Source organism: Giraffa tippelskirchi, chromosome 7 (genome assembly GCF_054371585.1).
Source record: "Giraffa tippelskirchi isolate mGirTip1 chromosome 7, T2T-mGirTip1v1.2.pri, whole genome shotgun sequence".
Classification (NCBI taxonomy): Eukaryota; Metazoa; Chordata; class Mammalia; order Artiodactyla; family Giraffidae; genus Giraffa; species Giraffa tippelskirchi.
Window position 1 is genome coordinate 24,886,960 of NC_137281.1, and position 13,294 is coordinate 24,900,253.

The 13,294-nt window shown below is 45.5% G+C and overlaps 1 protein-coding gene across 25 annotated transcripts in view; it reads right to left on the bottom strand.

The window, feature by feature from the left end:
* Window positions 1-13,294, bottom strand: part of WWP2 (WW domain containing E3 ubiquitin protein ligase 2) — a 182,765-nt gene that overhangs the window by 76,895 nt on the left and 92,576 nt on the right. For all 25 annotated transcript variants that reach the window (XM_081512580.1, XM_081512595.1, XM_081512588.1 and 22 more), the window contains 2 exons: window positions 9,582-9,719; window positions 7,469-7,565 (listed from right to left, as the gene is read on the bottom strand). In XM_081512580.1, the coding sequence (XP_081368706.1) occupies window positions 7,469-7,565; window positions 9,582-9,719 (235 nt within the window). The remainder of the gene's footprint in view (window positions 1-7,468; window positions 7,566-9,581; window positions 9,720-13,294) is intronic.

Below are 13,294 nucleotides of genomic sequence, written 5' to 3' on the forward strand. Positions count from 1 at the left end.
ACAAAAACTGCCTCCAATAAAGACCAATGAGATAAAACGGATCTGAATAAACAAACATTCAATAGGGAATTCCCTGCTGGTCTAGTGGTTAAGACTCTGTGCCTGCACTGCCAGAAACATGAGTTCAATCCTTGGTCAGGGAACTAAGATCCCACAAGCCACATGGCACAGCCAAAAAAACAAAAACAAAACCCCAAAACAAAAAAGTACAATAATGCGTAATGCATAATTTTAATCAGTGCAGAATTAATAAATTAACATATAAATAAATCATCATCTCAATGATGACTTTTCAATGTCTAGCTTTGAGAATGCAGGGTAGCTCTTGTCCACAGTCTCAATCCTATTCCTTGCTGCTGCTGCTGCTGCTAAGTCACATCAGTTGTGTCCGACTCTGTGTGACCCCACAGATGGCAGCCCACCAGGCTCCCCCATTCCTGGGATTCTCCAGGCAAGAACACTGGAGTGGGTTGCCATTTCCTTCTCCAATGTATGAAAGTGAAAAGTGAAAGTGAAGGCGCTCAGTCGTGTTTGACTCTTAGCGACCTCATGGACTGCAGCCTAGCAGGCTCCTCCATCCATGGGATTTTACAGGCAAGAGTACTGGAGTGGAGTGCCATTTCCTTCTCCCAATCCTGTTCCTTACATACCATCTACTCAGAAGAGAGCCCTGCAAGCTCCTTGTGCACAGGAACCAGGTCTCAGTTATTAGTATACAAGTAAACAAATGACTCATATTCCTTTTCTTACTCCTATCTCTTCTCCAACAACTGTAATGAGCCTACAGCTAGATTTTAAGTAGAAGTTATTGGGTGTGAGGCCTGAATGGAGACCATAAAGACATTTGGATCAGTGTCATGCTCACAGGGTGACATCGCCACATCACTGCAGGTCGAAGGGAATTCCCTGGTGGTCAGTGGTTAGGAATCAGTGCTTTCACTGCTGGGGCCCCAGGTTCAATCCCTGGTTGGGGAAAAAGATCCTCAAGGCGGCACAGCGTGACCAAAAATAACTAACTGACTACAGTTCCGAATCAAGCACCTTTAGTCATCTCAGTGGAAGGATAGGTGGCAGTGGCCAACAGTGACAGAGAGTGGCCCAGCACCTGAAGGCTCAGTTCCCATCCGCCCCTTGCTCCCATTAGCTTTGCTTCCTGGTCTTTGCTGCCCCCCCTCCCAAACACAAGGACTTCCAGCAGTGTTCCCAGCAGCCTCACACTCAGTGAAGTTTATTTTTCTTTCCTTTCTGGGCTAGGCTGTCTGCAGACACAGCTGATGAGCTATTTAGAGCTCACCAGAGACCTTGGGCCTTTCCATGTCTCCGAGATTAGGGCTTTTAAATCTTCAGAGGTCATTAATGCCAAGGCAAGGGAGTCAATAAATCTGATATGCTTTCATCAGAGCAGGATAAAAAGGGAGAGAGGGAAGGAGGGTGGATGAAAACTCTACCATAGGAGGTATGAACTTTCACATGTCAAAGAACTGTGTGGGAGCTTGTTAACATGCAGATTCTGACCAACACAGCCCAATACTGACGACTGATGGGGAACAGAGGCCTCCAGCCCTTCACACCAAACACACACACAAACACGCTCATGCACATTCACACATATTCTTACAATAAATATGTATATAGTACATAATAAAGAAAAATTAACTACTTAAGCCCCTATATCTTCTTAACCAAGATCTCTTTCACAGATTTCAGACCTATAAGTGAAAAATTTATGAACCCAAAAGCAAATTCAATACATTCTTCCATTTGCTCATACCATTTCCCTGTATGACGATGGAAAATCTATAGGGATTCTAGACAGAGGAGCTGTTTGTTCAAGTTGGAAGAAATCTTTTTTTTTCTCATCTTTTTTTAAATTTTTTGTTTTGTTTTGCGGTATAGCCAATTAAGGATTAACAATGTTGTGATAGTTTCAGATGAACAGTGAAGGGAGTCTATGGCTGATACATACATATACATGTATCCGTTCTCCCCCAAACTCCCCTTGCATCCAAGCTGCCACATAACATTCAACTGAGTTCCATGTGCCATACAGTAGGTCCGTCTTGGTTATCCATTTTAAATATAGCAGTATGTCCACTCCTATCCCAAACTCCCTATCTCTTCCCTCCCACCTCCCCACAATCATAAGTTCATTCTCTAAGTCTGAATCTCTTTCTGTTCTGTAAGTTTATTTGTATCATTTCTTTTTAGATTCTGCATATAAGAGATGTCAAAGGATATTTATCTTTTTCTGTCTGCAAGTCTGAAGAAATCTTAAGTCTGTGCTTGGAGCAACAGCATAGCTCACAGACAGTCCTATGATGGTTTTACCTATCAGTTGACACCACCTTAACTCCCTGATTTCATGTAATAGCCAAGGAGGAGGGGTAAAATCACAGGCGATGAAGAATCAGCAAACCACAGAGGGATTCCGATGCCCTGGCTTTCCACCATCAGTCTGGAATTTCCCAACCATTTCTCACCTGACGGTATCTCTGAAGAGGGCTGCCAGTACCATCGGGGATCTCCCTGCTGGGTTCTTTTTCCCTCCATGCTCACCCCACTGTTAGCTTCTCTAGTTACCACCATTAGCCACTAAGCCACTGTACTGAACCCTTGGACGGTGGACAAGTCTCTCTGCAAACTTCCGCCCTCCCTCTCCTCAGTGTCTTCCTCTCCACATACTCATCTCTTCTCTCTCAGAGCCTCCCATGGTGTGAAACTTCACATACATTGTGCATGCCATGAAGACTGCATGTGGAAAGCAGACACCACACTTCTGGGAAGCCTTGTGCAAGGCGATGTGTGCACGACACCGGGCACACAGGAGATCTGCAAAACCTGAATTGACTTAGGCACAGTTCCCAAGTCAGCTCTCATTCCAGCAAAATAAAACAAACACTGGGGGATTACTGGAGGGTGTGGAAGGCCCTCCCTGTGCCAACTAGCCCACACTCTCCCAGGGGGCTCTGCAACACTGGAACAGGGAACACGGGCTGAGGACGCAGGCCAGGACGGCACACTCGCAGACAGAGCCCTGGGTACCCCACATAACGGTCCTCACTCCAAGCACAAAATGGTACCAGACTGGCCCTCTCGGGCCACCAAGATTACTGCTATTCTGACACATAGTCTGGCAGTGGCCAGCTTTCATCTGGATCCCGTTCCCAAGGCCCAGATGACATTCTCCCACCTGAGATCTCTAAGTGGCGGAAGCGCAGCCGGCAAGGCCAGCATGGAGCATCATCTCAGAATCACCAGCTCCACTGCTGTGAAGATGAACAGGGTGGAAGAGAAATGAGTGCTTGTCATCCGGCCTGGAGAAACCGGAAGTTCTGAAATGTGTCTGCCTCAACGGTAGACGACAATCTCTGCAACCGAACACCATCCCTGTTCAGCTTACCTAGATTGGCAGATGATAGTTTCTGTATTGTGAAATATATCATGCAAATGAAAGAATATATTAAATATTCAGTTAAAGAAAAAAAACCCTGGGCTAAGAAATAGCATTCCCAGTACCCAGAAGCTTTCACTGTGCTTTTTCTTCATTAAACCCACCAGTGACAACCATCCTCCTGAATTCAGGGTTAATGATTCCCTTCTGTTTTTTATAGTTTTACCACCTACAAAGGTATCTATATAAAAAAAAAAAAATATATATATATATATATATATACATACACATGGTTTCATTTTACATTTTTAAACTTTATAGAAATGACATCATACTATATATTTTTTCTGTCATCTGCAGCTCTTGTTCAACATTATGTTTCTGAGATTCCAACACATTGATATTAATTATCTATTCCCCATTTTTTTGCTACCAAACAGCATTTCATTGCAAGACTATACAACAGTGTGTGATATTAACTCTTTCTTTAATCAACCAGACCCACTGAGTGGATACTAACGTGGTTGGTCTACTAATAACTTTATGCCATGGGTGGTGATACCGTGCTGGCTTCCATGTGGCAGCCCAAATGGCAAAACAACTAGAGATGTTTCACCTGATGATCCGTAACGAGTGGGAAAGATCCCACTAAGAGACGGAGCTATGAGGTCCTGTTCAGCAAGCACCTGGAAATGTTGCTGGATGAACCTGGGGAGATGAATCCTTAAGATGCAGCTCTTACACCGTTCCAGTTCTATAGCTTTATAAAGCAGAGGCAGGAGAGGAAAAGGCTGCTTTCACACTGCAATCTTCACCTTCACGGGCACATCAGAGCACCTTTGATCATGGAGAATATCACCCAAGTCCAAGAAAAACCTACCCTTTCAGACGGCGAAAGCTAAATATTTAGTCTAGGAGGCAGCGGGCCGAAGCCCGTCATTCTCTCTGCCACAGGAAACCAAGGACAGTGGAGGATTGTCTCTGAGTCCTGAAGGCTTGATTCATCACCCTCCTAACTACAGACTCCTGGACGGGAATGCTTCATCGTGCATTACGTCCCAGGTTTGGGGGTGGGGAAGTGGGGCGTGAAAGACAGTCTCCAGATGCAACTCCTGGCCGTCTTTACTGCGCGATGCCTGTGTGAAAGGCCCTCAGATGGTATTGTGTTTAGTCACTCAGTCATGTCTGACTCTTTCCGACTCCATGGACTGTAACCCGCCAGGCTCCTCTGTCCATGGGATTCTCCAGCAAGAATGCTGGAGTGAGTAGACATTCCCTTCTCCAGGGGATCTTCCTAACCCAGGAATTGAACACAGCTCTCCTGCATTACAGACAGGTTCTTTACCATCTGAGCCACCTAACTCATCCCAATTAATTCCTGCAGTGATCCCGTGAGGCAGGTGATACCCCCATTTTACACCTGAAAAGACTAAGAGGCTGAGAAGTTTGATGACTTGCCCAATAATGTATAGCAAGTCAATGACAGGCCAGGAGTCAGTCTACATCTGCTGCCAGAGCCTCACACTCATCCAGTAGACCACCCTGCCACTCCCTGTGTGCACGGTGACTTCATAAAGGCCATACATCCAAAAGTGTTTGCCACCAAATGGCAGTGGGTTCCATGTGCACACATAGTGAATACCTAGATGGCAGAGGCCTGTGAAAATTCACAGACCACACATGGAAAATGCAGCAGTAGCCAGGCAGATGGAGGAGGCTCCCACACGGCTTCAATTACCTACAAGCACTCTGTCCACTGACAATTAACTAGCATTAAATGTCTACTATGTGTCATGGGCAAAATTGCGACTGATTTTCTGTTGAAGTCTGGCTACTGCTCTAACAATCAACAACCCTCAACACAAACAAGAGCACAAAGGAGGGCTATCCAGATATGTGAATTTCAAGGTCTACCAACCAGAGAACTGACAAGAGCAACAAATACCTCAAGAACTTAAGCCAGAACCTGTTAAGAGCTGAATGCTGCCTTCCAGCCCCAAATTAAGTGACATCAGTTGTGCTTGACACAAATTTTCCAAGTCGCTCAAAGACCAAGATGGCAGTGATGAGCACCAGGGCTCAGAGGCAGCATTCTCACAGTGAGCACCTGAGGTGTTCCTTTCCACCAGCCACTTGCCACTGAAGAGATTCTGTTTTTCTAGCTCTGGGTTCCAATGGTGCCTCTGTTGATACAAGATTTGCCGATTGCATTGTTGTTCCTTAACCCTGTGAGACTACAGTGATCGTGCACGGATATGAGAGTTGGATCATAAAGAAGGCTGAATGCTGAAGAATTGATGCTTTCAAATTGTGGTGCTGGAGAAGATTCTTGAGAATCCCTTGGGCAGCAAGAACATCAAACCAGTCAATCCTAAAGGAAATCAGTCCTGAATATTCATTGGAAGGGCTGAAGCTGAAGCGCCAATACTTTGGCCACACGATGCAAAGAACTGACTCATTGGAAAAGACACTGATGCTGGGAAAGATTGAAGGCAGGAGGAGAAGGAGACGACAGAGGATGAGATGGTTGGATGGCATCACTGACTCAATGGACATGAGTTTGAGCAAAGTCCAGGAGATAGTGAAGGACAGGGAAGCCTGGCGTGCTGCAGTCCATGGGGTCACAAAGAGTCAGACACAACTGAGCAACTGAACAACAACAACCTTGTGAGACCCAGCCACTTTTCCTAACTTAAAGTCTCTCTTCTCCGTGATAGACTAGATGACCCATCTTCAGGATATGAGGCCAGAGCTCTGCAGAAGCTTGGAGAAAAGACAACAGGGAAATGGTACCTCTGTTCCTAATGATGCTATAGATGGAAGATCCAAACATCTAATCCTCTCTTGTTCCTGACGCCTGCCAGCCATTGAGACCTCACAAACCCTCAAAACCACAAAATCCAGACAGGCTGATCACTGTCCTCAGTGCAGTCTTCCCAGATACTGTGGGTATATAGCAGCCCTAGCTAACTATATACTCTGTTTCTTAAAGCATTATCCCCCACGCTCCAGGACTTGTTTGGAAAGATTTTACCAGTTATTCACCTGCTCTCTGGTTTACAAACTACATTCCATATGATTCTTTTCCTTAAAATTTCTTTAAAATGTCTAGGAATTTTGTACAGTATAACAAACAATAAAACAATAAGCAATATGTAATAAAAACTCATCCTTATCTAATATACTTAAAACTATTCCCCTGCCTGGGAATTTAGTGGCCGTGGAGATGAGTATGCACCATTAACACAGGTATAAGATGGGGATGTCAATAAATAAAATTAAGTCTAAAAATAACATTATTTGTGACATGTATATAACAAGTATAATACAGCTCAGACTCTGAGTGCAGGAGGTCTGAATCAGCACTCCAAAGGGAATCATGGATCATCCCCACAAACAAAAATGTACAGAGAGAAAATGTCACATACAAAAAAACACTGCTCTGGGGACCTCCCTGGTGGTGTGCTAGTTAGAAATCTTCCTGTTAATTAATGCAGGTCGCAGGGGTTTGATCCCTGGTCCAGGAGGACACCACAGGCCTTGGGGCAGCTAGGCCCGTGCACCACGACTACTGAAGCCCATGTGCCCTAAGGCCCACGCTCTGTAACAAGAGAAACCACCGCAATGAGGAGCCTGTGCACCACAACTAGCGAGCAGCCCCAGATCGCCGTTAACTAGAGAAAATCTTTGCACAGCAAGCCTAAATAAAAAGGAAAAAAAAAAAAAAAAAAAAAAGAACCACTGCTCTAAGTGTTCCTTTGTATTTCCTGGATAACTGTGGCCATGGTACCTGATCATCAAAAAGCAGTCAAGTTCTGCTCAACTGAGTAATAAACAACTTGGTCCATTCCCATCTTTGTCAAGGAACCACTGACCCTTCTGAGAATCCTAAGTTGTGTATTCCCTTCTGGGCCATATTAACATACTTATAAGTCTTGCAAGTCAGTTACAAGCTCTCTGGAAATTTCCGACAGTTTCTAACATAAACTGTTCCCCGTCACTTTCCCACATGTTTTCAGGAGCTCTGAGCAACTCCTGGCTCCCCTTCCTTCACAAGGCAGGAGGATGATGTCTTACCGGGATCTCCCACCAAAGCAGTTTGTGCTGGGGGGCTGGTGGCGGTTCTCTGGAGCAGCGGCTGTCCCGCTGGATTCTCTCGAAAGTGGCTGTGAACCTGGAAGAGGGATCCATCATAAGAAATAAGTGTTGAGAAGCTCACACCTCTGTTTGAGATGTGGGTACGGCAACACTGCTAACTGTGTGTTTCCACCCCCGAGGGACAGCGAGTGTCCACTAAGCTGCAGCTGCCAGCCCGACAAGGACAGGGACGGCCACGTGAGACCTGACTGGGGCCGAGGAACAGAGGGGCTCAAACTGGGAAACACTTTCTCTCCCCTCAAGACCTTCAAGAATGTTTCAGGCACTTACAAGCATGTTGCCTTATACATTAAATGAAGCCACACCACGTGAGACAGAGGCCAGATGCTGGCCATGCAAAGTGGGGGCAAGGAATTGGGGCATCTCTCCACATCGCAATCAGTGAGCTTTTGAAAAGCCAAATCAGGGACGTCCCTGGAAATTCAGGGGTTAAGAATCCACCTTCCAATGCAGGGGACGTGGGTTCCATCCCTGGTTGGGGAACTAAGATCCTACATGCCACAGGGCAACTAAGCCCACAACTAGAGAGCCCGTGGGCCACAATGAAGACCTGATGCAGCCAAAAAAATTAAATATTTTTAAAATAAAATTTAAAAATTTTAATAAAGTCAGATCAGATCCAATCTAAATCAAATCATGACACTCTCCTGATTAAAAACCCTTCAACAGCTTTCTGCTTCTTACGTTGAGGTTCCACATCCTTATCGAGGTCTTCGAGGCTATGTGATCCAACCGGCCTCACCTCCCACCACTCTACTTTTCTCACTCCTCACTATCCAACTGGCCGTCCCTGCGCCTACGAAAGGCCACACTCGCTTCCATCTGAGACCCTTTGAGCCTGAGACCCCTCTACCTCTTACTCAGCCACCCTAACACCTCACATCCCCACCTTGGCCTGTCCAAACTCATGCTCCAGCGAGTCTCAGCGTCCTCAAAGAAAACCTTTTCTGGGTCCCTAGTTTAGATGAGATTCCTGCTAAAGTGGAGGAACCTCACACCACCCAGAACTCTTCCTTCATAGTTCAGGTCAGTTATGATTATATAATTATTTGTGTATTTACGCATTTGGTGTCTAACATCCCCTGCCCGTGCCAAGTAGATCACAAGCTCTAGGGAGCAGAGACCATGTGAATTTTGCCCCTGCCATCTGGCCAGCACCTGGTCCAGGAGCTAGTACACACCCAGTGCTCAATTATGGACCTATGTGCTGAATGAGTGAATGATGCGTGTTCTCTAGGTGCACCTCAAGTGCCCCAAGCATCATGCAGCCCAGCTGAGGGAGGATTTGCAGCAGTCAAGGCCCATCCAGTCACTGAGACTCCACCCAAATGCCCTTGAAATAGAACTTGAATCTCACCCCCTGCAGCTACGGAAAGCCTGGTTGGGGCCTGGAAAGCACCATAGTTACATCACATTTAACAAGAAAAAATTATGCAGAGAGCCAACACATTTCAGACCTCAGACGTCATGAAATAATTTCCTGCTAGATCCAAAGGTGACTAATTTCAGACTAGATGAAAAGAAACAAACCGCCCACATTCAGGATGAGGCAGGAACCACTCTCCCATTTCCCTGCTTCTCGCCTGTATGTTGCTGGTGTGAATCTCTGAGATACACAGTTCCTCTCTCCCAACCAAGACCATCTCATAAAAGACACTCTCAAGCTCCCCAGGGAGTTTAAGTGCATTGGGAAGAAGAAAAACGGGCCCAAGTAACATTTAATAAAGATGTTTTATTTTCCAAAGTCCGTGTGGGATGAAAAGATGTTTCTCTCTGCTCTCAAACCAAAACAACAACACACTCACAAAGACTTGACATTTATTTTGGTCCTTTATCAGAAAGCAGTCCTTGAAAAATCATGTTATGATTGGGATCCACAATGCTCAGAAGAGTTAGGGCCGGCTGAGCAGTACCTGAACCCAGATATCTGATAGAGAACCAAACTCTGGGCACCTCGTCAGCCCTGCCCTTCCCTGCCCCGCCCCACCCTGCCCTGTCCCGGCACAGCCCTGGGGAGCAGGGCGGCACTCACCATCCGTCACGGCACTGCCATTAGGCACGCTTCCCAGATCAACAGTCGGCCCATCCAGGAAAATTGTCAGCTCACCACCCGAGACAACACCGCCTTTGTTCTCTGTCTGCAGGTTCAGGGTCAGCTGCGTGTTCTCCACTGTTGGACACAAAAAGAAATGTGGATGGACAAACGCAAACGCACCCAAGGTTAAGATTCTGTAAGTTATGAGCTCCCACTTCACCAACTCTGGCTTCCCTGGCAACATTTTTCACTGCATCTTCAAACTTGTCTTGTAGCATGGAAAAAGGAACACGGAGGAATATGCCTAACTGTCACTGTTGTATCATGCTGGTGGGGAAGGATGTGCTTGCTTTTTCTTCTAAACATTTTAGAGCAATAGGTTTGCTAGGTAATTTCTATATTACTTATATGTTTGCTTGTATTTGCAGGACTGAAAGAAAAGAGTAAGAGATATTGATGGTATGCAGAGGAAGAGAGCAGTTCCAAGCAGCATCCCCCAACCAGTACAGAGTGGGAGCGAAAAGAGTCGAAACAGGTCAAGAGACACTAAGGAAAAGTCATCAGGAGTCATCTCTACATAAACAATTGTAGGGACTTATTATTTGGGCTAAAAAGTTGGGGTTTATAATTAATTTTTTTTTTTTTTGCCATGCCTCAAGGCATTCGGGATCTAGTTCCCTGACCAGGGATTGAACCTGCAACCCCCCTGCATTGGAAGCACAGAGTCTCAACCACTGGACCACCAGGGAAGCCCTAAAAAAGTTGTTTTTTAATTTTCAATCCTGGAAATGTTTTGCTTTGAAACAAGGGGTAAAAAAAGTTTACAACAAAAGCTCAGTACGGGCAAGTTAGTCCCATAGTTACATGGTCCCGGCTGAGTTCCATCAGGAGAGACTAACGGACACCTGGCTCCATGAGTTGAGGTGAGAGGGCAGTTCAGAGTCACCCAGCCCCTAGAACACTAGGCAAGCTCAGCCCTATGGGCAAAGAAGAAACAGAACAAGCCGACACGAGGCAGAGGCACCAAACCCCAGGGGAGCTGGAAACTGCTGCATACACACACCCAACCCCACCACTGAGACCAGCCACACGGAATGGCCTCCATCCAGTTACTGCTTGGGACCCACAGCCTCCAGCTCAGGGCTGTTCAATAATTACCAAGAAAGGGCGGCGTTTATGAGAACTTCCAAAGAGTATGCAGTCCTTCCACGCCTCCTCACATCTTAAAAAACCAGACCAGGAAAATGCCACATATTCCAACCTCCCTCCCTGCCCACACTACCCATCAAACCACCACTTCATTTTATCTCTTAGTTGCTACTGTATTATTATAAGCTGGTTTTCTAGAACAAGGCAGGGTATGTATAAATAACTATCTCCATGAGCATTTCCTAGAGACAACTGCCCCCCACCAAAAAAATTCTGCCCTGCATCTCTCTAAGAAACATACTGTCCTTTAAGAACTTAAGACCCCCAAAAAAGTCTCAATCAATTCAAGGATTTAAGGTAGAAATCAGTTATCCTTCAGGTTTTCAAGCTCTCAAGGCATCTCTCCCTTCCTTTAACTTTGTTTCCCTGTAATGGATCTCTTCGAATCCTTTTGAGTCTGTTTTCAGTCAGTTTCTCTAGGGGGTGTGGTGAGTTCCAAACATTTCTAGAAACGAACATTTGTAGTCTGAAAACTAGTTCCTTCAAAAATCCAAGAGGGACTTCCCTGTGGTCCAGTGACTAAGACTCCATGCTCCCAATGCAGCGGATCAGTGTTTGATCTCTGGTCAGGGAACTAAATCCCACATGTTTCAACTAAGACCTTGTGCAGCCAAATAAATATATATTCTTTTAATATCTCTATAGGACCTCCCTGGTGGCACAGTGGTTAAGAATCAGCCTGCCAATGCAGGTGATCCCTGGTAAGGGATGATTCTACATGCTGCAGGGTGACTAAGCCTATGCGCCACAATTACTGAGGCCAGAGCACCTAGAGCCTGTGCTCCACAACAAGAGACGCGCCTGCACTGCAATGAAGAGTAGGTCCCGCTTGCTGCAACTAGAGAAAGCCTGCACGCCACAATGAAGACCCAGCACACCAAAAATAAACTTCTTTTAATTCCTATAAAAGAACACTTGTAACCTGAAAACTAGTTCCTTCAAAAGTCCAAGAGAAGAATGGAGATTCCTTTAAAAAACTAGGAATAGAACCATATGACCCAACAATTCCACTACTGGGCATATACCCTGAGAAAACTATAATTGAAAGAGACACATGTGCTCCAATGTCCATTCCAGCACTATTTACAATAGCTAGGACATGGAAGTAACATAGATATCCATCAATGAATGGATAAAGAAGTTGTGGTGCATATATACAATGGAATATTACTCAGCCATAAAAAGAACACATTTGAGTCAGTCCTAATGAGGGAATGAACCTAGAGCCTATTACACAGAGTACAGTAAGTCAGAAAGAGAAAAACAAATATCATATATTAACACATACATAGATTGAGGGCAGGAGGAGAAGGGGACGACAGAGGATGAGACGGTTGGATGGTATCACTGACTCGATGGACATGAGTTTGACTAAACTCTGGGAGTTGGTGCTGGACAGGGAGGCCTGGCGTGCTGTGGTTCATGGGGTCACAAAGAGTCGGACACGACTGACCGACTGAACCGAACTGAATTGATACAGTATCTAGAAAGATGGTACTGATGAGCGTGTTTATAGGGCAGCAAATCGCTCAGACAGTAAAGAATCTGCCTCCTATACAGGACCTGGGTTCGATCCCTGGGTTGGGAAGATCCCCTGGAGAAGGGAATGGCTACCCACTCCTGTATTCTTGACTGGAGAATACCAAGGACAGAGAAGTCTGGTGGGCTACAGTTCATGAGGTTGCAAAGAATCAGACATGATTGAGTAACTAACACTTTTAGTTTCACAATGGAGACGCAGACACAGAGAACAGACTTGTGGACTCAGTCAGGGAAAAAGGTGGGACGAATTGAGAGAGTAGCATGGAAAAATATAAATTACCATATGTAAAACAGATAGCCACTGGAAATGTGCTATATGACACAAGGAGCTCAAATCAGGTTCTCTGTGACAACCTGGGGCAGGGTGGATGGGGTGGGAGGTGGGAGGGAGGTTCAAGAGGCAGGGGATATATGTATATCTATGGCTGAATGGTGCTGATGTATGGCAGAAACCAACACAATATTGTAAAGCAATTATCCTCCAATTAAAAAACAAAGTCCAAGAAAGGGGAAAGAACCGAGGCATCTGAACCAGCAGCATCATTTGCCACCATGCAAACAAGCCACCTTGGAAATGGACCCTTCAGCCTCAGTCTAGCTTTCAGATTACTGCAGCCCACCCACTGTATTGAGTGTAACTTCATGGAAGAGCCCAGGCCAGACTGCCCAGCTAAGCCATTCCCAAAACCTGATCCACTGAAACTATGAGATAATAAATGTTTATTTTTTTTTTCATCAAGGAGCTGAGATCTAGGGCATAAGTCCCTAGCAGGCAGTAGAGCTCAGAAGTCTAAGACAAGTACCAGTTAGGCAGACTAGATTCAAACACAGTACCAGTTAGGCAGTCTGGATTACTTACCTTGAGCATTGGTCTCTCTACCTGCAAAACAGGAGTAAGAACACACTTTCCAGAGAATATATGATAAGAATTAAATAGTATCTAGTAGGTTCCTGGTAAG